Below are 27,749 nucleotides of genomic sequence, written 5' to 3' on the forward strand. Positions count from 1 at the left end.
ATGAACTGAGGAAAATCATGTAATATATCAGATAGAATACTGCACACTGAAACCACGATCTGAGCTGACAACTGAAGAACACAAAGGCGTGGTAGCCACTACACAGCACTACACACACCCAGTCATTCCCTTTGCAGCCGGCATTAAATGTATGTCTAAGCAATGACAAAATTACTGAAAGGATAATAATTCTGTACCATTACAGACAATACACTTTGATATACTTAACTTTAACTGTACATAAATACAGCCAACATACAGAAATTAATAACTATGAGGTTCATACATAAAGCAAAACAAAAACAATCTACGGCAATTTGAAAATTGTACTTTGAATTCCAAAATTATGTATTTAATACCAATAATACTTGTTTAAAACACATGATGGCTTTTGTTACCAAATTCTTTACTGTAATTTACTAACTGTCAATGTCTTTGTGCCATAATTATGCTTCTGGCTCTACTCCCATTCTTAACACTGTGACAGATATGCTTGTACTGTTTGTTTTCACACCCGTAGTGATGAAGATGAAAACTGATGTGAACTTCCAAACAAAATTTTAAAAAACTTATGGTCTTAATATTTTAATTACATTTCTTTGTATTATACCTCATCAGATGGAAATTCAAGATACAATGTACAAAGAGCAGGTGACCAAAACAAAATGAATGGCGACATCCCTACCTGAACAGAAGAAAGCCCAAACCAGTGACAGCTGCACGCCTTACATCATCATTAACATCCGACACCTAAAAAATAATTCTGTATTGCAGCATCCTGTTCTGTTTTAGTTTCAATAGCAGCAGTGCAGACATAATTTTTAAGCAGCAATAATGTGATGTTTGTGTCTGCGTGATTATATTAATCACACCCAATATTACCACTAAACACTTGCTGATACTAAGATATCCTCAAGAGTTCTATCTTCTGGGTCAAAGAGTTTGCTCACTCTTCAACCCTGAAGATGGAGGTGATAAGTTTCCCCAAAATACTGGCTTCCTTTGATTGGACTACGTGGCATTATATCCCAGAAGATAAGAATTCTTCAAATTCAAACAAGATATTGTGTGCAAGATTTGATGTTTTCACGGCAGTGACTATGATGAAAGCAGTCTTCTGGGATGTGGCACTGTTAGCACTTTCTCATGCTGGTTCCTCTCTCACGGATTTTCTTCTTTTTTCTTCTACCCTGAAGATCGGGACAATACGTTCCTCCGAAACGTTGGTTAACACAATATCTACATGGCGCCACATCCCATAAAACTGCTTTCTTCAAGACTTTCTTTTCCAAAACTCTGTTTGACAATCATCAGATACACTTATTTGATGCATAAGCTGGAATATTACAATAAAGTGATGTTTTGAGGGACCAGACTGGAAACCAAACACAAGTACATTTCAAAGGATTGGTTCATGATCATTTTAAGAATGATACTGAGTAGCAAAACACCAGCATCAATTCCACAGGACACATGTATTTGCAAGGGCAGCCTGTCATACCATGAACTGACTCATGTCAGATGGGCATCACAAAAAGTTTCACTGTGAGGACACTAAAATATTTCTGTATGTACCTCTACAGACAAGAGCTCCACCTGCGCACTGACCACTCCGCACTAGCATAGTTCATAAGATTTAAGAACCTTGAAGGACGAACTGCCTGCTGGATTCAGCACCTACTATAATAGAACTTCAATTCCAAGCACCATCAAGGCCAAAAACACAATGCTGATGCCCTTTCACGATGACCATGCCAAGAGGAGTGTACTCACTCTCGCAAATTCGAGGCACAGGCAGATGTCAAGCAGATATGTCAATCAGATACGAGCTACTGCAGCTGTAGCCGCATGCTCAGAGAACAGAACTGAAAGGTCTGGACTGAGACTGAGGTCTTCCACGTTTCTTTCATGGTCTTCAGAAAAATGCTGGAACAGTACCTCAATTAGGTCATGACCCTTGTTTCAAACACTGTACAATTCATTATGCACCAGTCGTCATACAATTTGACGCTATGCAGTCTGAAATACTGACAGCATAATAAAATAAAACACAAAAATAAACTTCCCTGTTACAAATTAACTTTGTACCATACAAAGTGTCAGAACAGAACAACAAGATTGGAAACACTTACGGCAACATGGAGCAGTTTGCGGATTGCCTGGTTGTTCCCAGTGCCACAGTAAGCCACGGCAAGTGTATACATGCCGGAGCGACGTAGGATGGGATCCTTATCTTGGCAGAGACTAGTGATGAGAGGGTCAGCCTCTTCAAGACGACCATACATAGTCAGTGCAATGCCTACTGCCAGACCTCGTAAAATTTTCTCATGCTGAGTCTCTTGAGCATACTGCAACAAAGACATATAAACACAATGAACAATTCCTAAATGATGACTAGCACAACACAAAGAAAATGCATTACATGTCCATGTAGAGACATAAAGCTTGTCCACCATTGAAAAAACACAACTGCACCTAGCTGTTCATAAATGCATATATACATACTAATTTTAAACACTGCCGTTCATAATAAATCTTTTAGGGTTGTTAAAAATAATCAGTATTTCAGGGACCATCTTTGTCCTCATTATCAGGGTCTGACTGACATCAGGATTCTGAATGCCCCAGAAAATTAATTCAAATCACAATTACCATTTACCCTGATGCAGTCTGATACAATCACATTTTCTAACAAAAAAACAAAATCTGTGGCCCGTAGTGTGCAAGCAAACTATACCGACCGAGCAACCGCCACTCATCGGCGAAGTTAGTACCAAATTTTGTGGACAGAGGGAGTCACATGGTCAGCGCAACAGATCTCCACAGCCATTAATCTCGGTTTTCTAGACTGGGGCCGCTATTTCCTTGAGATAGCTCCTCAATTATTCTCACGAGGCTGAGTGGACCCCGTTCCACACCCATTACTTCTGAGAAAATCTGGTAGCGCCGGGAATTGAAACCGGGACCTCTGATCTGTAGTGAGGAACTCTGACCACTAGAGCACAGAGGCAGTCAATAACATTTTCTTACTGATCTTAATGGGTGTTACAGTTTAAAATTTCTAATGGAAGAGGACATCATAGCTGACATACATAACGAAATTTGCCAAAAAGTCTGAATACTCTAACATGTTAGCAACTAATTAACTAACATCATGGACCTGAGCCCTTCTTGAGAAGCTGCCAGTTATGCAGCTATTCAAGAACCTTCCAACATCTTATGGAATCCAAAATTTCATTACCATGTTCACAAGAGCCCTCCACTGGTCCCTATCCTGAGCCAGATCAATCCAGTCCATACCACCCCAACCTATTTCTCTAAGATCCATTTTAATATTATCCACCCACCTATATCTTAGTCTTCCTAGTGGTCTCTTTCCTTCTGGCTTTCCCACCAATGTCCTACATGCATTTTGCTTCGCCCTATTCGTCCTACATGTCCTACCTATCTCATCCTCCTTGACTTGGTGATCCTACTTACACTGATTATACCTCCCATCACTTCATCTCTCTTCAGTCCAAATATTCTCCTCAACACCTTGTTCTCAAACACCCTCAGTCTATATTCCTCCTTTAATGTCAGAGACCAAGTTTCACACCCATACAGAATCACGGGCAAAATTATGGTTTTGTATGTTCTAATTTTTATGTTTTTAGACAGCAGACGAGATGCCAAAAGGTTCTTGACTGAATGGCGGCAAGGATTATCGAATTCGATCTTCTCTTAATTTCCACCTGAATAAAATTTTGATCTGTTACTGTCATTCATAAATATCTGAACTGTGCCACATTATTCTGGGATCTGTTAACTGTCTTTATGTCGTGTTAGTGCCTGATTTAAATTAGTGTGCAAATGTTCTGTAACATGATGATGGTTATTTATCATGCACAAACCTCATCAATGAACCAATGTAAATGTTATGTTTGCATCATAGGTGGGTGGGAAGATGTAAGAAAGGGAGGGGCCTGTAAGAGATCAGCAGACATAAATGTGCCACAAGCAGCCAAACAGGGGGGATAAAGTGTAAACAAAAACTCAGGTAGTTACATTAATATATAGCTGCAACATTTTAGTGCTAATAAAACTATGCAGGTCACTGATATTAGGCTCCAAAACATGACGTTAAATCCATTTCTATTCTCACAACAACTCAAAAGAAATTTCTATCTACATATTGAGAGACAAAGCATTCACATGAAATGTGAAACACCTTACACAGCTAATGACGTCAGAAATTCAGTATGCAATTAAGTGTTTTCATCTTAATATTAATACTGCACTATTCAGATGAGTATATATTGTTCTTACTGTTGTTAATCTGTTACCACTGTTGAAGAGTTCTATCTTCTGGGATGTAACACTACGTAGTAGTCAGCTGAAAGTCAGGGAATATGTTGCCGCAATTTTCAGGGTGAATAAGCCAAGAAAGAAACTATATGAAGCTGGTTGCAAACCTGGTATTGTTGCATGGTTTATTCTTCAGCCCTGAAGATGGAGGCGACACTTTCCTCCGAAATAGCAGTTAATTTTTAATGGACTACAAGGCATTATTTCCCAGAGGACAGAACTCTTCATAACCATTGCTGTAAGAACCTAAAATCCTACATGTTATTACTGTTGTTATTAAATATATCTGTATTTCAATCATATTTTTTACTGTTATTAATATTATCATTTCCATCGATGTCAAAAGGAGCCTGGCTTGCTGCTGCCAGTGCAATCCTATAAAGAGCTTCACACACGCACACGCATTCCTACTCCATCTCCAGCCTCCTCTTGTTCCCTCCCTGCTCACAAGATGCCAATTCCGTGAGTGAGCTGTCAGGAAAAGTCAATTCAAAGAAACAGACAAGACAATGGACCCTTAGAATCCCACAATACAGAAATAAACCTGACATGAGCAAACTGAAACCTGACAAATGTAATGGAAGGTAACACATCTGGAGGTGAAACATGTTCCTTTCCAACATAAAGTTTAATGTAGATTCAGTATACTCATACAAGCATTTCTAAATTTTATATTAGTAACTTGAAAGGATGACATGAAGTCAGTTTAATTTTTAATGGAACAGTCTGATCTTTTCTTAAGTCAATATATCCTTTTAAATCAGAGTGGTTCCTATACCCACCCACTTAAAAAAAAAAAACCTCTAAATGTTGCCTACAGATATTATTTATGAATTTTGCCTCCTCTGAGTAAACAGCTCTTTGTAATGGAGATACTCTATTCTGTAATGTAAGAATCAAACCTTTAATAATTATTTTGATGAGTTTCATGCTTCACAGGTTTAAAAAATAAAACACTATAGCTTTATATGTAATGCTGTGTTCCCTTAAAAATTCAAGTGGTAAGACTATGTCAATGGAGAAAACAGTATCTATACAGAAAGCAGTCTTCTGGGATTTGGCACCGTGTATATGTGCTGTTAACCGACGTTTCGCAGGAACGTATCGCCTCCATCTTCAGGGTAGAAGAAAAAATATATAAGAAATCTGCAAGCTAAGAGACCGTGAGAACTGGCAAAAGCAGACTGTGTTACTGGTTCTCACGGTCTCTTAGCTTGCAGATTTCTTATATTTTTTCTTCTACCCTGAAGATGGAGGCGATACGTTCCTCCGAAACGTCGGTTAACACCACATATACACGGTGCCAAATCCCAGAAGACTGCTTTCTTCATGGTCACCACCGTGAAAGCCTCAAATCTTACACAGTATCTATACACTTCTTGAACTTAGAATACCAATAACTCCAACATGACAAATTGAAAAACCTATTGGAGGTTGTGGGGGGATTACATTAAGGGTGTACACAATTTTATATAGTGATATATATATATATTGAAAAATATGCAGGTTTTGTTAAGAATAGTGTCTTGTCTGTTTTTTGAGCAGGGTGTAATTACAAGAATTGATTCATGTGAAAACTGATACTGTGACTGGTTACAAACATAATTTACAAATACTGTATTAAATATTTGTCTATTTGTCTGTTTAAAGGCACTAACATTGTGGGGGGGAAACAAATTCTAGCCTTTATTACACTAGGTACAGCTAAAATGGGAATACTGATCACATGGGATTTGTGGTGAACAAAATAAAAATGGGGCAAGTTTTCTCCAAATACTTCAGTTCCCCCGTCTATTCCAAGTCCACCAAAAGCTCCACATTTCTTAATCATCCCACCATCGATCTTATATAGCCTTAATACTGACAGTGTAGTTACATAACAATCTGAACTCCTAATTTCATTCTATTAGCTACATCATGATGACTAACACTGTCTTTTCTTACGATTCCCTATCAAAATTCTGAATGTATTTCTCATTCCCCTTCCCCCCATGCTATCTGCCTAGTATTTTTAACTCCCTAGATTTAGTCACCTTACATCAGTGGTTTACCATCTCCATACAAACTGACCCCTTCTACCTTGGCAAAAGTTTCACTATAACCCCATTCTTATGACAGCATTGTCAATTTTTCATTTTTAAAATCAACACATCTTAGATTTTTATAATGTAATACTTATCAATATTTTATGATGTTATGATGTTTTAAGAATTTTAATTAATTCAGATTCACTGCATAACTTTCCCAGACATGCTGTATAACCACCCTCAACTAACAAGTAACAATTACACAAGGAGGCAGGCCCCATACTTTAAAATCACTGTATTATTCTAAGTAAAAATGTACAACAACCATGAAATTTCTCACTACATTATTTTTAATCATTCTGCCTAGCTGTTGATATGGACTAGATCCAAATATTTTCCAAAACAATTTTCAAAATTCCTTGATACTAATGAAGGCAAAACTAATTATGGGCATCAAATTTTAATTCTACTGTAAACTGTATGATTAATCCATTATTCAGATGCTCAAAAAATCATTTGTTATGAAGGCAATCTACCTGGTCACGAAAGTTTGCCACTGAATCGCAACATCAATTAAACTGTTACTAACAATTCCCGTAAAATTTACGGAACTTGTATTGATTCCAATGAACAAAGCCAATATTGGTTAAATACCTAACTTATCAAGACTGAGAAGGTCACAGAAGTTTCTGGTCACTTCAGTTGGACCAGTATGTAGGGCAGAGGTACAAGAGAAATGGATAGATTGAGAGACAGAGTGGGACAGGAAAAAGAAGACACACTACAGTGAAGCTGACAGATGAACTGCTCAGCTGTCCAATCAATGTACCCTATTAATCACAAGCACCGCACAGCCATTCTCCTCTCTGGTAACTTTTCTAGCACCTCATCCTGACAGTCTACCAACCCCTTTTACCACTTTCTACCCTCCTGCAACCAACCAAACCATCTCACTCACACGCACACAGTTAGCTCAACTCATTTAACATGAAGCAATTCTCCACTGTTGTTCACAGCCTCATTTCCAGTACAGAACAAGAGCAGTCTCACTTTACTAGATGTCAGGGACCAACTAACAAATACAATATAGCAAAACCACTCTAGTCTGTATGGAAGGAAATTTGGTGAAAATCTGACAGCAAACTTGAGCTTCTCTTACTTTCTCATATATGCAGTATGAGAAAGTATCTATCTATGGCTCTATGGCCCTTGTGGACCTTGACAGCTTTCCAGTTTCTAAATTTATACATAGTTGATATGACTCCTTAGATGGGGGATCAGACTGTCACAAGGCCACTACCTACAAACAGAACAACACAAACACAGAATAAACGCAAGCAGGCATCCACGCCTCACGTGGGATTCGAACCCATGACCCCAGTGTTTCAGCGGCCAAGACGGTTCATGCTTTAGACCGCACAGCCACTGTGATCAACATGAGAAATTATGGTGATCATCAAAAAATACTCAAGATTCTCTCAGAATTACACAGCAGCCTTGAATAGTTCTCCATTCCCGGTGGTTTCAGAATGCTGTCTATGTCTGTACGCCACATATACGTGCTCCTCACTAGTGTCTGAAAGGTCAGATGGATTCATTCGTAATCAGTATTCATCAGTTTGTCGACCACAGGTTGATGCCTGGTGGATATGAACATTCTGGATCAAAAAACAGGGGACCTTATAGGAGCGTCCGAACATGAAACTGTGACTTTCTTGAAAACGACTAACGATTTTTATTAAATTTCACTGCTCTATGGAAAACATCTCCCTAAATGAAATAGCACAGGTGGAATCTTTAAGAAAATAACAATATACCGTCCCGTGACCCAAAAGCATGGAATCAATTTTTATTTTAATGTCAGGAATAGTTTCTCCGCTGTGCAAAATTCATTCATCCCAATACCTATTTTCCCAACAACCTTTAATTCATCCATATATATACACTTCATTTCTTTTAGAAATCATTATTCTCAATTTGAAAATTGTTCAGTGTAGTTCAAGAGATAAAGAGGATTTATGAGCTGTGGACAAGGATTATTCTAGTGTACATTAACATACGTAAAAGGCGGCGCAATAGCTCAAGCGGTTAGTCATGGGCTTTCTACCGCGGCGGCTCGGGTTCGATCCCGGGTCTGATCAAATGGAATTTGTGGTGGACAAAGTGGCGCTGGGGCGGGTTTCCTCCAGGTACTTCGGATTCCCCTGCCAATCTTCATTCCACCAAATTCTCCATCATCATAATCACCCGGGGCAGGCTACATTAGGCCAATCAGTGGCCGCCATGCTGAGCAGACCCAATTGGACTCCACCCCCCACTAAACGAATTTAAAAAAAGAAAGAAAAAACATTCACAAATGTAAACAGCTAATCAGACATTCAACTATAACTATCATCAATCAATTGTGAAGAGTGAATAGAACATATATCTGACATGACTTCTTTATAGACATTTAAAAACTAACATGTGTAATGAATTACACTCTTCATAACAAATATACTGTCATGTGTTTGGATTGATAATCGGATTTACAGAAATCTTGAACTCATGACTACACTTTACAAATCAATATCACACACAGACCACTGTTCTCAGTCACGGTCTTCCAGTGCAGCTCTTCCCCTTCTTCTGGGTTCCTGAACTATTCCCTGTCTCTGAAACCAGCCACAACTTTCGACTGACTGCATGCCTGCAGACTATCTTGTAATTAAAGGTGGCCCCCGTTATATAGCCTCGGCATGGTCTGCACATAAAGCACCGTTTCCAACAGCTCTTTTATTGTTGCGTGCATCACGTGACGGCTAGTGAGACATTGCCTAGCAACGGGCGTTTGCAGAGCCGTTCCCTAGCAACGGCTATGCTGACTTCACAATTCTGGTTTTCAGCGTACATGCCACATTGCTCCCTCCTTAAGACTGTTCATCGTGAGTAGCCTTCAAGAATACCATCATTTCTTCTTGCGCGGTAGTTGAGGGCAAAATTTATGACAGTGGCCGGTGCTCGTGCATCTCCTGCTCTAAGCTGTGTGTAGTCTCTTCTTTCACTTGCGCAGTGGCCGGCTCCTCTACAACGTCCAGTCACTCATTTTCGGCAGCATAACAGAAGAACTGATTACTCGCTTCGCGACTTCCAGTCCGAGAGTCTGCCTGACGGCCTTGTTGAAAGCCCTCTTGCTTCCTAGACGTAGCTGCTCTTTCAGGCCTCGGCTCCATATGCCGTTGTTACATTCTTCCCCTTGCCGTTATCTCTTCTCGACCGTCGGTCCTTTATGACTACGGACTTTACGCTGTGCAGGAACGGCTCGCCGGGTCAACCGGCTGAGGGCGGCGACAAACTTCTTCCGGGACCGACCATCGTCCTGAGTCCATTTCTTAGGCGGTCGGCGGCGCCCTACGGCTAGATGCCGGTCCCCATATAGGTCTTATCGTATTCCAATACTGTTCACTGCGGCCTCTTCATTCGGGACTTCCTGATTCTCCGCTACGGACTTTATTTCTTCTGGATTTGCTTCCGTCTTTTCAAGACCGGCCTCCAACATGGTTTTCGTTTCCTCGTGGCCGGTATTCACCCCTTTGTGGTGATCCACAGTTCTTTCTCGAAGGACTTCAACCGTCTCATCATTGGCCTCTATCTTGGTTTGGTTCGTTCTTATTTCCTGCTCTATCATTTGTTCCACTTCTGTGGTATGACGCTGTAACTACACAACGCAATCTGAATCCAATTCCACTTCTGACACAAGCTGTCACGCGTTTAGGTGACTATAAACGGAGTATGGATTGGTAATCGGATTTATCGAACAACTCGTGACTACTCTTTACAAATCACTGTCACACACAGACTAGTGTTCTCAGTCCCGGTCTTCCTTGCGTTGCTTTGTAACATCTTCCAACGGCGCACCTTCCCTTCCTCTGAGTTCCCGAACTGTCCCCGGTCTCAGCTACCGGCTTCTCACAGCAACAGACTCTCTCTCGACTCTGTCGTAGTCGAGTTGGTGTTACTTTAAGACTGGCAGTTTACCGCCAATCGGTTCGTCTTGGCGCAAAGCCCCTTGAGACTCACGACCAGGGTTCTTTTTTGCAACTAAACCCTTGCGGTCACAGACCTTACTAACATCTTCTCTGACAAGAGAATGGGTGTGCCTCTTACGAATAGGCTTCGCCTTTGTCAAATGTACGTATCGCAGATATAGCATGGTTATGGGGAAGACAGCTGATCCTAGTTATATGGCCTCGGCAATGACTGCTCTCAACAGCCCTTCTATCGTTATGTGCATGTCTGTTGAGGTCATCACACGAAGGCTACTGAGCCACTGACTACCAAAGGGCGTGTTTGCAGAGCTGTTCCCTAGCAACGGCTCGCTGCTGGCATCACAGTTCTGGCTTTGAGCTTTGCCACAATACACACACCGTTTTCGGATGTCCAAACATCCTCATTATTATTATTTGTTCACTGTCCATCCTCACTGCTTCTCTATGCCTTCATGCCAACTTCTTCATGGTCTTCCTGTTCTCCTTTTTTCAAAAAGCACCCACTTCATTACTATTTTTGGTACCTTCCAACTGTCATTCAATGGACGTGACCGTACCAACACAATCATTTTCTTCTCAATGTCAGCAAAATCTGGTCTATCCTCTGCTCTCCATGACTATTTTTAACTGATTTTATGCTATATTATACAGAAGGTTTTCTAGTTTGTTTTCTACACAGGCACATATAGCCATGGATCCTGCCAACAACTCATCTCCATCTAGTGTCAAGGTCAACAATGGTGGCAGTATACCTTCACTTCACCATACGTCTTTATGGTGCGGTGCCTAATTAATTAAGCATAGGAACAACTTTACTTTGTTTAATGAAATATTTAACAATTAGCTACTGCATGTAATTTCTAAGTTTCTCTCCTGAATTATTGTTTGTAAGATGAATATTTAATGCTCATAAAATTGTCACGTGTTGGGTATGTCACGCGACAAATAATCTCACGTATGTCAAGGATGTAGCGAATATTTATTCTACAATCACACTTGCAGTCACAATTACAATTATTATCCTGTTCAGTATCACAATTACTGTTCCACTATATCTCGGCAAATCCATTTAACTGTCTCCGATGGTGGCTACACTAAGACTCCAACTTATACTGAATACTGTTTGCTCCATACTAGTAACTCTCTCGTAAGGCTCAAGCGGTTAGTCGCTGGCTTCCCACCGCAGCGGCCCGGGCTCGATCCTGGGTCTGGTCAAGTGGGATTTGTGGTGGACAAAGTGGCGCTGGGGTAGGTTTTCTCCGAGTACTTCGGTTTCCCCTGTCAATCTGCATTCCGCCAATTGCTCCACAATCACCCTCACCTATCATCTAGGGCTAGTACAATAGGCCAGAAGTGGCCGTAGTACAGGGGACTTAGTCCCACCCCACTAGAAATAAAAAGAACTCTCTCATAACTCAATACTGCTGAATAGGGTTTGCTGCTCCTTATATAGGCTCGGCTCGGACAACATAGAGAACACATTACTGCTCGGCACCAGATATCGGGTATTATCATCAGGTGTCTACCTACGCATTGCCTAGCAATAGACGCCCTAATGTTGCGTGATGTCATATCCTAGTGGGGAGGGATGTTTACCATGTGTTGTTACGCAATGAACACTCGTTGCTACGGATATTCCTAGATTATAAGTTTCTTTGATTTTGCCTAATTACAGTGCCTAACTACTCACTACAGAGTCTTCCATCAGTAACTCAGCTGTTCAAGATGTTCTCTACCTTTATGGTAACTTAAGACTTAACTCTGTGTTCACAAAAGCTGGCGACTGGTCATTCCCCTAAGCTATTTCATAAAGTTCACCCTGACACTACTCATTTACACACAGCTATCCCTCAATGTTTTCCTAGAAATTGCCACACAAAGTGGATTAATTTTAACACAGTTATAATATGAATACATTCCAAACAGAAAAATATGACTCAAAACATAATAAAAAAAAAGATTAACATTATTCACTTCACAGCAAACATACATAATTTAACCAGATGACTCAAGAGGATGATGGTAAGTGTGGACCAGCTTGCTTGCAGCGTCAGTGAACTGACAAATTTCAGCTCTCTTGAAGAAGTGATGGAGGGAATGCTACCGTGCAGCTTCTGGACTGTTGCTACAGAGCTCTTTGCAACAAGCAACAGCACTCTCAGTTGCTCTCGTAACTTTGGCAGTTCTCTCCCTGCTAGCATCATTATCATGTTGATGTGCTTACAAATGTCAGGTAGTTGCTTCACTGAGAGGTGTTCTACAGGATTCATCATCTTCATCATTCAGTTCTTTCTCCAGCTACAGATTTTCACTGCTGAGCTCCTTGGGGGTGGGGCTAACACCATTCCTCCACACTGGCCTCATATGCACCCTCAAATCCAAGAGTATTAGCCATGTCAAAATGGCATGCACTGAACTGCCAATCTCCTCTCCAGGATCATTGCCACAGAAGTCAGCGCAGGCCAAATATTTCACCAAACTCTGTTCACACAGGACTGTGACATGTCTGCACATGCATTTCCAATCATGCCAATCGCCTTTTTAATGTTAAAATTCCTCCAGAAATCTTTCACAGAAAGATGGTGTTCACCACCAGTTGTGTCCTTAACTACCTGGAAGAATGTCTTCCCAAGACATTAACTCTTAAAAGTGACAAAAACACCCTAATCCATTGGTTGGATAAGGGATGTGGTTTTTGGAGGCAGAAGTATTACATTAATGTTCTCATCAATATCAGAAATGTGTAGGGGTGCCCAGGAGCATTATCCAGAATAAAAATAATTTATTAAGTTATGTTCATTCTCCCACTAGCCATTCACTTAAATGGGGAGTTGACTAGGAAAATAAGATTCAAATAAGAAGTAAGCAGTCTTCTGGGATGTGGCTCTATGTAGATATTGTGTTAACCGATGTTTTGGAGGAACAGTCTATTAGCACCTGCTCATGCTGGTTCACTCGTGGATTTCTTCTTTTTCCTCTACCCTGAAGATGGAGGTGATATGTTCCTCTGAAACATCGGTTAACACAATATCCACACGGCACATCCCACAAGACTGTTTTCTTCATAGTCACTGCCATGAAAACTTCAAATCTTACAAGATTCAAATAAGCTTGCTGTAATCCAGGCTTTTTTAGTAGACTGCCATACAACAGCCAAAACCAACTTCGGTACTTGAGAGTTTTCTAAATGATATATCTCCAGAGATTTGGCTTCATAATCTTCAGATGTGTTTCCAACTAACAGCAGTGTGCAATGATCCATGGAAGGTCTGAATCCTGGGGCCATATTCTCTTGCAATGAGACAACCGTTATGCTCAGTAATTGCTTCCAGAACAACCCAATCTCATTCAGACAGAAAATCTGCATGGACAAACATCAACACCTTCCAACTGTCACTTGAAAGAGCGCTGGGAATATCTCAGCAGCAACTAAATCAGCTACTGCATCTATGCCTTTTAGCTTAAGGTTGTGGAATCCATGGCAGCCTTTAAAACATTCATACACCCAGCAATGGCAGCAAAATACTGCACTTTTAGATGTGGGTAAACAGCATTCAGGTTCTCAAAAGTTTCACTTTAGCTTGAGTGATCAAAGCGGCTAGAGAAAAGGCACATTGGTGCTGATGCCCAATCCCATGTGCAAGCAACCTTTCCAATTTCTCCATAATTGGTTACCTAATTTAGCCATCTTCTTGCTGAATTTTCACAGCTTGTTTCCTCATGGTTCTGAAAGCCATTCAGAGATTACCAAAGCAATGGCTATGTCAACCACATGTGTATTACATTCATACCTCAATGTGATACATTAATCACATCTAATGTTTGCTCAAGGGTAACAGATTTCCTTTGTTTCTTGCCACTGGTACAGCTTTTGTCACTGTTTCTATGTTTGTGGTTAAAAGTTAAGTTTATGGTTTCAAAAAATTAAAAAGACAGAACGTTATTTGAGATATACACAGTGTACAACGGCAGAGATTCTGAGACAATTGACCATGTGTGACTGTTCATGCATATCGCAGAGTGTCAAGTGCATAATGTGCATAATAATATTTATCACAGTTATGAAATTAAGTAAAGTGAGATCATGCATAATGAGGGATAGCTGTAATAACAATTAATGCCAAACATGGACCCTTACAAAGACAAAAAAAAGTAACGGACACAATATTTTCAGACTTGTTCACAACCCTACACAGTGTCTATTAAAACTGCTCTGTTGGTCATTCTGTAAGCATAATATAATTCGAAAACCATTAAATGAGTTTTCATCAAAGTTAATATTAGACTGTTTCGCTACAATTTCTTGACACATCCCAGTTTTAGTTAAAACTGGATAAAAATAAGAGACACTTCACATGAAGAACTACAGTTTCAGAGGAAAATGAAACAGAAACTTTATGTTAAGTATACTATGCTACAAGCCAGAAGGCCACAGGTTCGATTCCTGATGAAGTCACTGGATTTTTACATTGACCTAATCCTTCCAGCTGCACTATTGCCCAAGTATCAGGAATCTTCCTGGGGGGTAAAGGGCAGCCGGCGAGCAAGGCTAACAACCTCACCGCCATCTGTGAGTCAAATGTCTAGAAAATTTTGGAGCCTCAATATCTCACATCCCTATGGGCCTCCACGGCCCGTTACAGGGACAACTTTACCTTTTACCCATCACCTCATCTCTCTTCAGTCCAAATATCATTACGGGAGCTACAAATAGGAAATAAAATACGTCTAGTCTCACAAGCAGTCTAATTCCAAATTATAAACATATGCAGTGATGAACCATGATATTATGATTTATAGCTTTCCTGCTGCAATGGATTCACAACTTATCAGTCAACAACCTTAATGTCTCTAGCACTGCAACTGAATCTTAACAAGCTATAAAATGCTATCAAGTAGTGAGTTGCAGGAGATTACGTAAGTAAGAGAAAACATTTAATTTTCAGTTCAGATACTACTAAAGACATCAAAACTGTTGAATTATTCTTTATTATTTTCACATCTCTATGATAAACACTTCCAAAATTAACAGATATTGCAGTACCCGCAATAATTCTTTTAAACCTTGGTGCACTATTGTTATATACATAATTCAATGTCTAGGAGAGTAGCTGGTTAGTTAGATAGTTAGTTATTGGAGAGGGTGGGTTTCCCCATGCACTGAGATCTGTATTGGTCCATTGTGCTTCCCTCTATGATTTCTACCAGTCTCTATATCCTATCGGTACTGGTGCTTACCATCAGTCCCGCCCAGCCTGCAAGACCAGCTCTACGAGCTGAGAGGTATCTATAATGCTTCCCCCATCTACCAGAGGTATTAGAGATTGCTGTTGGGCGGGAAACGTCCATTAATTTGGCTCAGTGACCTCCTTTGGAGATATGAGGTTCTTTTACGTGCCGTAAAGCTACGACACAGGACCCACAGCTTAAAGTCCCTCCCGGAGGACTTGTTCCCTGAATTTTTCCGCCCTTAAAACTTCGACGACCTCCGCCGGGTATTTGAACCCGCGTACTACGAGTCATGAGGTGGGAACGTTACCTCTAGACTATGGAGGCTGCTTACGCCTAGGAGAGTAACTTCAAGATCATGCATTTCAACCACTTTCAGATTATTTCAAGTACCCACTACAACAGGCATTATTACGAATTTTATAAATTCTCATTCTATCAATGTTGCACTACTTTTAACTCTCACTAGTTACCAATTTAAAGGTCACTCCAAATTGCCTATAATGGGCAAATTTACCTTTTCAATATGCTCAAACAAATATGAGCAATTTTATGCTATTGTGATATATCAGTGCAGTGAATCATTACTTATATTTATACTTTTCTTCTAATAGCATACCACATCGAATAATCAGAATTAAGTGACATCCTTGTGTCATCATAATATACAGAGTGGTACACATGTAACACCAGAGTTTTACAGTGATTCTCTGTCTATGAGAGTGTCCTCTGCAAAGACAGATACAGGGGGAATTACATTTTCCAAACTGCAGGGCCTCACTTTGTCATTATACTGTTAATGCTGCTCTTACCCAACTTGAACAGAAAAAAGGTATTATATCTATTGTGACTCTGCTCTGATTTTATACATTACTACATAAAGGATGATACATTCAGAGGAGGAACCAAATTACTAACAACAAATCATACAATAATTTGTTAATGGAAATGCTACTTAGTGAGTACCTATCTCAGTAAACATGGAGATATTTGTGTTACAGAAGGTGTTGAAATTGACTTCCCTTTACCTGAAGACACAGGCCAACATTTGCGAATAGTGCTACATTTCTGTCGGTAATTCAAATGGCACGAACCAGGCAAACAGGCACCAGGGAAATGTTGCAACAGTACAAATTCCTGCCAAGTTTTGCTTTCATCAATAAATTACTGTGTGATTTATCATTATCAGTTTCGGGCCTTCTCAGAGAGAATCGCACCCTCTCTCTCTCTCTCTTGCAATGCTACTGTTAACTACAGGCTATATAATTTCTGCAGCCACGTGCTGTAATCAAGGGTACAAAAGTGTACTTACCGCCACCATATCTTCAATAGCTTGGGTGGCCTTTGAGCCCAGCATGACCATGCCCATAGCAATGCCTGCAGCTTCACCTGTCACTGCATCATCTTGGTATAAGTTAAATTTGAGCTGCTCATACACATCTTGCCTGTTTGTTCCCATTGCAGCCAGGCCCAGGCCAAGACAACCACCATGACGCACCATCTTATGAAATGAAAATATCACACTCAGTAACAGAAGCACATTTACCACAGCATGCAACATGTGATAATTAATATGAAAAAAAAAATCAAATTTAATTTCATCATATATCTCAAAACATGGCCAACATACAAAAATTTGTACATCAGATGCATGTGCAGAATATAGTCATTCTCCAGAAAGTAACAGTCGATAGGGTAATCAAAAAACTCCCCTGCCATTTAAGGAATCCAAAGATTCATTACTATGTTAACAAGACTCAACCACTGGACCCTATCCTGAGCAGACAAATCAAATCCACATCCTTGAATACTATTTCTTTGAGATCCAATTTCAATATTATTCACCCATCCATGCCTAGGTCTCCAAAACTGTTTCTTCCTTTCAAGTCTTCCAACAAAAATTATGTATGCATTTCTCATCTTCCTCATGTGTAATTCATGTCCCATCCACCTTCTCCATTTTATCACCGATATGATATTTGAAGTGAACAGATTAGTAAGTATGAAATTTCCTGCCACATCCTGATACTTCCTCTCTGTTATGTCCAAATATTCTCCTCAACAATGCTCTCAGACAGTCCAAATCTATGTTCTTCTCTTTGGGTGAGGGATCAAATCTCAAACCAGTACAAAACATGAGGTAAAACTACAGTTTTGTGTATTTTAACATACATATTTTTAGATAGGACATAGAAAAAGACAGTGAACTGAATGATACTAAACATTCCTTGAATTTTATATACTATTAATTTCTTCATGAATATAATTTTAATTTCTTGCTGTTGTTTCCATATATTTTAAATCTGCCACATATTCAAAGTATTAGCTATCTTTATACGAGGGGGTACCCAAAAGAAACCGAACTTATTTTATTTTAAACTTATTTATTCAAATTTTAAGCACAAACCTTCAATCCCCTTCAAAGTACTCTCCACTTACACTAATACACTTGTCTAGTCTTTTATTCCATTTTTCAAAACATTGTCTAAATTCATCTTTTGAGATGCTTGACAGCTCCTCCGTCGTTTTTCCTTCACCTCAGCAACATCAGCAAAACACTTTCCTTTCATGTCTCTTTTCATTCGAGGAAACAAAAAAAAGTCGCACGGGGCAAGGTCAGGTGAGTATGAAGGGTGAGGAACAGGGGTCATACCATTTTTGGTCAAGAATTGTCGTACAGACAGGGCTGTGTGAGCAGGGGCATTGTCATGATGGAAAAACCAGTCACCCGACTGCCACAAATCTGGCCGCTTCCGCCACAAACTGGCGAGTACGGTGGGTAGGGAACAACTGCCATCTTGTTTTTAGCCAAAAATGCCTGCAGTTTAAGCCATATGTGGTCGTGCGTTCTCATGGTGGAGTACCCAGTCATTCTTGCACCACTTCTCTGGACGTTTTCTCCTCATGTCCTCCCTCAAACACCTTAGAACATTGTGACAGAACTCTTTATTGACTCTCTGACCAGGAGGGATGAACTCCTTATGAACAATCCCTTCAATATCAAAAAACAGATCAACATAGACTTAATGTTGCGCTTGACTTGTCAAGCTTTTTTTCGCCGAGGTGAAGAAGGGCTCTTCCATTGCGAAGAGTGCTGTTTACTTTCAGGGTTGTAGCCATAAACCCAACTTTCGTCACCAGTGACAACCTTCGAAAGAAAGTTTGGGTCCTCTTGAAGCTGTTGTTGAAGTTCCCTGCAGACTTCCAAGTGATGGTGCTTTTGTTCATTTTGCAGCAGTCATGGCACAAACTTCGCTGCAATCCTCATGTTCAGTTCCTCTGACAAAATTCGTTGACATGTACCATAACTTAGTCCCAAGGTGTTACAGAGGTCTTGGATGGTCAGTCTACGATCTTTTAGAATCAGATCCCTAACTTTCGCAACATTTTCTCGTGTGGTGCCAGTTGATGGCCTTCCCAAACGATTGTCATCATCAGCCGATGTTCAGCCAATTTTGAAACGCTTATACCAGTGGTAAGTTTGTGCCTGGCCTAAACTGTTGTCACCAAAAGCTTGCTTCAACATTTGATACATTTCTGCAGCAGTTTTCCCTAGTTAAAACAAAACTTTATAGAGACACGCTGCTCCCTCAGGTCAGCCATCGCAAAACCATATACTCACGGAAACACAACAACAGAAATACGTTCACCAACAATAAACCCAACCACTCAACTCGACGCCCCTTGCCACATTGATTCAAAAAGGGTGTGCGGGGAGACATCTAGCGGTATTTCAACGTACTCATAACAATTCGCGCACAAAATTCAAATTTCGGGAACTAACTGACAGCACCACGTACATGTTAAACCAAGTTATAATATCACTGGAAAGACCCGTGAAGTGTTAACCAAAACAGCCCATGACACCACCACACATACAACATATAGAATCCATCATATAAATTCAAAGTTCTGCATAATATATATAGAAAACAAAGCCCACCTCATTCTGTGCATCTTTCAGTTGTCCCAGCAGATAATCAGTTATGACAGCTCCATGATTGGCATGAATGAGACCAAGGGCATACAGGCCACCACCTTCCGAGTACCCAGAGCTTGGTCCAACTTCTTTTGGCAAATAACTCTGCATTAAAAGCAGGGCTTCGTGTTCATGGCCACGATGAATCACTCCCAGAGATGCTGTAGCTGTTAACTTTGCCCAGTTTGTAGCTCGGGCAAGCCATTCCAAATTATCCCTAGAATAAATTTAAATAAATGAAAACTAAAAAATAGCTATAACAAACAGAAAGGAACATTTAAACAATATGGAAAGTGTATTCTTTCACAGTATAAAACTGACATGATTATCACAAGAACCTCAGCAAACCAATTATAACCCAAAGGCCAAATATGGCACTCCAGTCAACTGTCTGTTCCACCAAAAAGCATCATATATGAATTAAAATCTCACATACAAACCTCAATACATACTACAACATAATAACAGCAGATATTTCAGATGTTTATACACTTTCAGAAATGATTCTTCATACCTAGGAAATAATTAACCACATTAATGTTTTCTCTGGGATGATTGTGTGGCATTTACACAGGTATGGCTACAGAGTTAACTTGGTACCTTTCTTCAAGAACAAGACATGTAAACAAGCTATGTCAACTTTCTGTTATTGACAGTTTTCAAAAATATTAAAATCATGTAGGATTTGACTGGTAAGGCATGCATGCATGCATGGGAGTGAAATGAACACAAAGTTTTGGTAGAAAACTTGAATGAATGAGGCCACTACAAACACCTATACATAAAGGGAATGATAATATTAAAGTGGATCTCAGAAAATAGATTGGGAAGGTGTGGACTGGACACATATGACTTGGGACAGGGCCCAGTGGTGGTCTCTTTCAAAAATGGTGATGAACCTTCAAGTTTCATAAATTTGGGAATTTCTTGAGTGTATATACAACCACTGGCATCTCAAGGATACTACTCCCCCATTAGTTCATTATACAGTTTTCCAAATACCCGCCGATTCTGTAAACACAGACGACCAACCTTTTTCAAGAGCCAAGCAATCAATAACAGTTTATCCCTGAAAACTTCATTCTTGAAAAGTATTTTTAATGTTCACCTTTTCATAGCAAATGTCAGTACTATGCCCAGAAGTTAGGATTAAACTAGTGAATGAATTTCTGGCATATATACGGAAAAGAAAGGGTTAACCGTGTACAAGAGTTCACCATAAATGGCATGAAAGAAATAGGAAAATGGCCACTGCAGTGACCGGTAAAGAAAAAAATGTTGTCTCACACATGACCATGAATCAAAGCAGTACTATTCAATCTCCCACCTCAAGAACTGATCACTTGTAGTTCCACTATGCATAAAAGCATTTGCAATGACAGTAGCAGTGTGACAGATGGACACTCTGATGGCATCTTTAGTGTTCTTCAGGATAAGCATGTCTGAATGGTTGCTACGTATCAGAAACTGAAGATGGAGGTCTATTGAGACTTCACCACTTAGAATGCTTGTCAATTTTTCAACCCTCTGCTGGTGACATTTCTCTTCTTCATTCTAAAACAAATGAAACACAAAATACTAAATACAATACAGCAGTCATGTAGCAATAACATTTTTCCAGCCCTTTGTGGCATCTTAAAGGTCTTCTTACTGACAAAAGAAAAAATTTCCTGAGATCACTTACTAAATCTACTTCATCCATCACAAGCATCAAGGATAGTTCTCCATTGAGTCATCGCACATCAGAAGCATTTCTCCTACATATTAATAGTCTGCTAGTATAACCAACCATGCATGGCCTACAGCATTTTAGCATTCAGTTGGAATCACCGAGACTTCAGTGCTTTCTTCAGAGACCCAATGACAAGGAACTCAATAACATAAAGATTTCTGGGCACATGCAAACAGACAGTGTAGTGAGCAGGAAAACTAAAGTTAGTCTAACTTACAAGGCTCTCCAACTTCCTCTCTGGTTTCTTCTCCTCTTCATTTGCTTCAGAGCTGGATTCTCCAGAAGTGTCTTCCTTGGTTACACCCTCAACTGGGACTTTGACAATCTTATCTGTAGCTGCTGGAATGGGGGCCGTAGCTCTTAGGGCTTGGAGGACTCGGCCCAAAAACTGTTGTGTAGCACTCTCATACAGATCAAAAGCAATCTGATAAGCCATTAGAACACTATCCTGTAATTACAAAACACCGTGTTTAAGAATGGTCACACTAAAAGCCTACATGTGAAAAGGATAATAAATATTGCTGCATCATTAAGGAACACTAAGACTAAGTTAGTTTGTGCAGTGGTAATGTTCTAGACTTATACAGAGTGAGTCAGGAAGAAAGGTCAGTATTCTAGGAGGTCATTCTAAGCCAAAAAGTATATATGTGCCTAGGCCATGCCACAGCTCAAGCGGTTAGTCACTGGCTTCCCACTGTGGTGGCCCGGGTTCGATCCCAGGTCTGGTCAAGTGGGATTTGTGGTGGACAAAGTGGCGCTGGGGCAGGTTTTCTCCAAGTACTTCGGCTTCCCCTGCCAATCTTCATTCCACCAACTGCTCCACAATCACCCTCACCTATCATCTGGGGCTGGTACAACAGGCCAGAAATGGCCGCACTACAAAGGACTTAGTCCCACCCCACTAGCACTAAAAAAAATATGTATATATATAGTAAAACTTGGTTATAGCAACATCGGTTTCTGCGACACCTTGTCTACTGCGTCAAATATTCAATGGTACGAACTAATTCCTCATAAAGCAACTGTTTTTATACCTTGCTTAGTACGACATGCACAAATGCATCAACCTCGTATGTAACGTCATTTTCATTCCTGAATTTCTCTGATATCGTGGGAAAGTNATTGCTTGAACAATAAATAGTGGTAGCAGAAACAATACATAATATACCTTTCTTATCAACAATTCTGGAACTGTACAAACAGCTCTATCTCGCAAATCATTCAGAACAGGATACATGTACATATACACTTTTTTGCTTGGAATGGGGGATACTATGACCTTCCAGAATATTGACCTATCCTCCTGGGACATCCTGTATTCGGGATATGCTTGGTTTGACTTTCAGCCAGAACACCAGCCATCGTGACCGCGATTTTCATACACTTCCTCGACCCTCCAAGCAAATGCCATGATCATATCTTGATAACACTATGACACCTTCCATCCAAATCCTTTCCCATTCTTTAATCTTCATATTATTTGATGCTATAATGTCTAGATACTAACATTATCATAAATTAAACCACAACAAAAAACATGGTGAGAATCAAGAACATAGTGAATATTTGTAAACATCCTGTACATTATAGACTTGAAAGGATTCTGATGATGGTGTATACACTACTTCTTTTGGTTTATTTTGGACNATACTTCTATTGCTATATTTCTCCAATAATTGCAGTTTTTAATCTTGTGCAAAATGTATTCACACAGAATCACCACATAAGTATACTGGATATAATCACATTCAGTACTAGCCATTGCGTCACAAGTCTTTATCATTAGAAAGATTTTATACAACAAAATGCAGCCATGCATTCTGCACAATAACACTTTTCAATAATCCATAATATAAGATGATGAAAAATTTATCTACAGTACTTTATTTATTTCAGGATTTTATCTAACTGAAAAATAAATATCCTCAATTCAAAAGCAAAAATCCACGGCATGGAACAAGGTTTAAATTTCTTTACTTACAATTTGGGACAGAACTATAAAACCTATTTTTCTATTACTCACACTTCCAGTCCTATAAATCTTTCCTTCATTTAATATTCTGGTAATGTAATTTGATAAGTAGACAATAAAATACATTTTAGTGCAAGGATTATCACACTGGTCTGGTGCACAGGTGGTCACAGGACTGCCTTACTAGAGCACATGTTTTTGCCGCTTGCATACTCATAGCTCCAATGGTTATCACTGTCAAATACAGTTAAACAAACACTTTCACACAGCCACAGTGACAATGTTTACATTCTACAACTAAAGTTGCATTAACAAAAGTTGCAAACTGTTTAAATATCTATTACTATACGCCATTTCAGGACACCATTTTAAACTGCACTCTCACTGATCTCACCTCACAAGCATGTACATCTCCCATGTTGTTATTAAAGCGGAATCGCATCTTACGCAGGGGTTATGTTCTAACAACTTTGCGTCAACCCAAAATCCCATATAGTGGGAATTTTAGTTTTAATTACATAAAAATCAGAGATGGAAGAATGAAAGAGCAACACAGTAAACCTGAACACGTGGGAACTGAGGCAGAATCAGTTTATATGTAAACATGGGCCTACGTTCACTGTGTGGCACGGAATGCAGAATTACCTGTGCTGTTTAAATCTGTATATATATTTTCTTTTTGTGAGAGCATATGGTTGAATTCATATAAGTTAAATGCGTGTATAATGCGACTCCACTGTACTAACAGTAACAAATTAGTGGCCTACACTGCCAAAAAATTATGTGAAAACTGGTAAACTGCTTCAAATTTTGAAAAATGAGACACATGGATCATCTCACAAACCTACAGCTCTCTCATGAAAGGAAAGTAAACTCAAAATGACAGGAATGCCCGCATGTTAACAGGCAACCCAAGTAACTTCAAACTTTACCGCCATGCTGTCCACTGCATTAGCAATACCAACTATAGTAGTAAATGTACAAAAGTAAATCCCAGAAACTAACCATAGATAGTTTGAAGAAATTCATTTTTAAAAACAAACTCAGAATTCTAACTTTTTCAAGCTGGAACCAAAAACCTCATCATGTGGACTTGCTGTTGGAGGCAAATTCTAAGATTAGGTTTCAGGTCTTGTTTCAACACATAAACTTCTGTGGTTAGCAATGTCAATGTGGTTGACAAATTTAAAGTTACTTGGATAACCTATTAATATGCAAGTTCCAAAATGGTTTTCAAAATGTGTTACAGATGCAACCTTCACTGCATTCCAACACTGTACATTCTTGTATTATCAACACAATACATACACCGATATTCCTACAAGATTTTACAATCAATCATTTGCTCTTACCTCTGTATCCTTGCTAAGTTTCTCCAGAACCTGAGCTACAGCCAATGGATCATCAAGGAAGATAAGACACTGACACATGTTGACATAATCCGGTGTCGCCAGGTTTCGGTACAGTCCAACCAATGAACGCAGTACTATATTACGGTAGCCCCTGTTCTGGATAAGACTCATAGCAACTTGGAATGAATATGAAAGCATTCCATTTACATCATCCTGCAACAAATGAACACAATTTCATATCAAATTTGTATCACCAAAGAAACAAGACTACTACAGATCATGGGAATATATGGTGAGCTAGAGACTGAAACTGATTTTAAACTTAAGAGATCCAAAATAAAGCGTCACAAACATATCTGTTATTCCTATTACAAGAAACATGTCACCATGCTCAGCCATATCCTCACAGCCACTTACAAAAATTAATAAAATGTTCATATATTCTTAAAAAAACATTATTATAGTGCCAAGAATCTGACTGGACTATTAGAATGGGTGTAGACAGATGGGAATACCCAGGGTCTAAATATCAGACCTCTAAATAAGAAGAACTGAGAAAAATAACATTTAAAAAATAACAGACTATGCGATACATACACACTATTTACTAAGTATTAATTACTGTAAAACTACTCACAGATTCGACAATAGCCTTCTCAAAGATATCCATTCTGTTTGTCTCCAATGCCAAGCCAAGGGCCTGCCTGTACTGACTGTCATCCAGACAGCGCTGGAACATTCTGTTCACAATTGCTTCCAAACGAGGGTCAATCTCATTTGCATCATTAGCATTCTCAGGTCCAACAACCCTTTGTTGTGAATAATGGTCAATGCACTTAGCTGAAAATAATAAGAAAAAACATGCAATCACTTTCTTCCATGACTATGCAGGCCTAGACTATTAAGTCTCAAAGCAATTCAAATCATCTCTCAAAAATTAAAAACTTCTGATCTTAAAGTAACTAGTAAAATTTAAAAAAATATAAATTTTTCCACATTCAGGTATTTTATTACATGTGTTGGGTACTTTTAGTAATATGCTGACTTATAGGAAAATATAAGATACTCTACTTGATCCAGTCCAGTGACTGAGGTTAGATCTTCCTAAAGGACCCAACAGATTAGATGTCTGTCCTTCAGCTAAGGATGGAAACAGACCCAGTTTCCAAAATGTTGTGTTCTCTGGTTTTTAGACTACAGGATGATGGATGAAGTCCAAAAACCCAGTAATTCTGATTATTATACACAATCATCAGAACCCTTTAGATTCTACTTTACTGGGATTTTAATATAAAACCAAATAGATGGCTTACCAATAATTGTATCTACATATTCAGTCCGTGAATTAACATCAAACAAGTCTCCCGCTCCTAAGGCATAAGTCAAAGAATCTTCAAATGATCCAAGATGGTAGTACACCTTACTGGCCACAAGAGCTGCCAGTTCATGCTGATTGAAATTTTTATCCTCATGAAGAATTTCACTGCAATCATATCAAACAACCGTGTTATTGTTTGAAATTTCAGTTCAGAATGATTGTACAATTTTTAAATTACGGGTAACACAATTAAAGTAACATCATCACAAGCATTACTATACCAGTACTATAAAAATGCAAGTAGTTTCCTGTCATGGGTTACGTTACGAACATATCCGAACTTCAAAACAAACTTACATTTTTTCAATTATTTCTGAAATTTCAGGCCAAAATTCATCAACAATCAGATTGAGCTTCTTCAGTGCAAACACTTTCAGCTCTGGCATGGGCTCTTCCAGGAGAGATATTATTCCCGCTAGAAAAATAACACAAATATAAAATAATAAGAATCCACAGAAAATGTGCCTCGGAAATTTCAACACGCACACGCTATCAGCATATACAAAAGCGGTGACTCAGACTCCAAAAGGAACGTGTACAACATAACCTAAAATCAGACGTCAAGTCCAATGACTTGCATGTAACAGCGTTCATTTTGTTGGCATAATAATGCCGAGAAATTCAATACAACGTAAATAAAAAAATAAATTATTAACTTCTATGTGTTACTATACCTGCGGATGTTATATTCATCCTGAATTTGAAAAGTTTCTCGAATGTTTACGCAATCAGGGAGCACGCGAACAAACCGACACGAACGATAACAACCACACTAACCGCTCCTTAGCAGCGTTCGACGCAGACTGCTTTCAACTGTTTCAGCGATGTGCAGCGATGAGCTGCACGAACTGCACGAGTTTGTAGTCTTTGTAGAATTTCTCACGGCAGCTTTCAATACAACCAATAGGTACAAATGATTAGGTAGGCGACGACCGCGACGACAATAAAAGGTAAACGCCGAAGAAGAATGGAAAGCAGACCGTTGCGGTTATGAACGTTATGAAAACCTGAACAGGAATGCTTGTGATATTGATTCCTGCTATGGTTGGTGCTGTGGAGACCTGAAAATCCACATTATATGTACGAACGACTGGTTCATAGTAGTGGACATCTGCCCTTTTGTCATACAGGAAAACGTGAATGCATCAAACCTAATTTTGCAGATTTCCGTTGCACAGTAGGAACACGATCCTTATGCCATTTTAGTAAAAGTAAAAGTAGTTGGAATAGTTTCAGATGTTAATAACAGTGTATCCGCTACTATACAGGTATTTGCCATGAAGTATATAACGTTCCTCATTATTTTGTGTGCCAAAATAAGTGAAGTTCCGGCTTAAATCAGTGGCAATGCAGATGCAGCAGTTCGACTATCATATTCATGGCCTCACCATTGAGAAACATTTTCGTAAACATAGGCATCACAAGGTCTTCTCACAACTTCATGTTGAAGTCAAAAGTAGCCATCAGAAGTAATGCTATTTTTGCGTGTGGGTTTGCAGTTTAGAAAACATGTATAGAAAACGTAAAAGTATTTGTGCTCCATCCCAGACTTACCTGACTGGTATAGACTTTAATGCTCGGCATTATGTGCCTAAGACCTTAATATATATATTAACCAGATGGCAACTTCGAAAAAATGGGGTGATTTATAAGCATTCCCATTTTATTCTATTTAATGCATGTTTCGGCCTCTTTTACTCTTCTG

At 39.3% G+C, this 27,749-nt stretch overlaps 1 protein-coding gene across 1 annotated transcript; it reads right to left on the reverse strand.

Annotated features, from left to right (window-relative positions):
- Positions 1–685: 685 nt before the first annotated feature.
- LOC111874567 (26S proteasome non-ATPase regulatory subunit 1) lies at positions 686–26,862 on the reverse strand (the record flags this gene model as incomplete). Its single annotated transcript, XM_023870173.2, is given in 11 exon segments — positions 686–750; positions 2,133–2,348; positions 16,944–17,132; positions 19,575–19,827; positions 20,938–21,164; positions 21,560–21,790; positions 24,667–24,879; positions 25,304–25,506; positions 25,980–26,149; positions 26,342–26,459; positions 26,719–26,862. Coding segments are annotated over 11 exon segments (1,904 nt in total), but the record flags the coding sequence as incomplete, so codon positions are not given.
- Positions 26,863–27,749: the final 887 nt, after the last annotated feature.

This window comes from Cryptotermes secundus, unplaced genomic scaffold (genome assembly GCF_002891405.2).
Source record: "Cryptotermes secundus unplaced genomic scaffold, Csec_1.0 scaffold1009, whole genome shotgun sequence".
Classification (NCBI taxonomy): Eukaryota; Metazoa; Arthropoda; class Insecta; order Blattodea; family Kalotermitidae; genus Cryptotermes; species Cryptotermes secundus.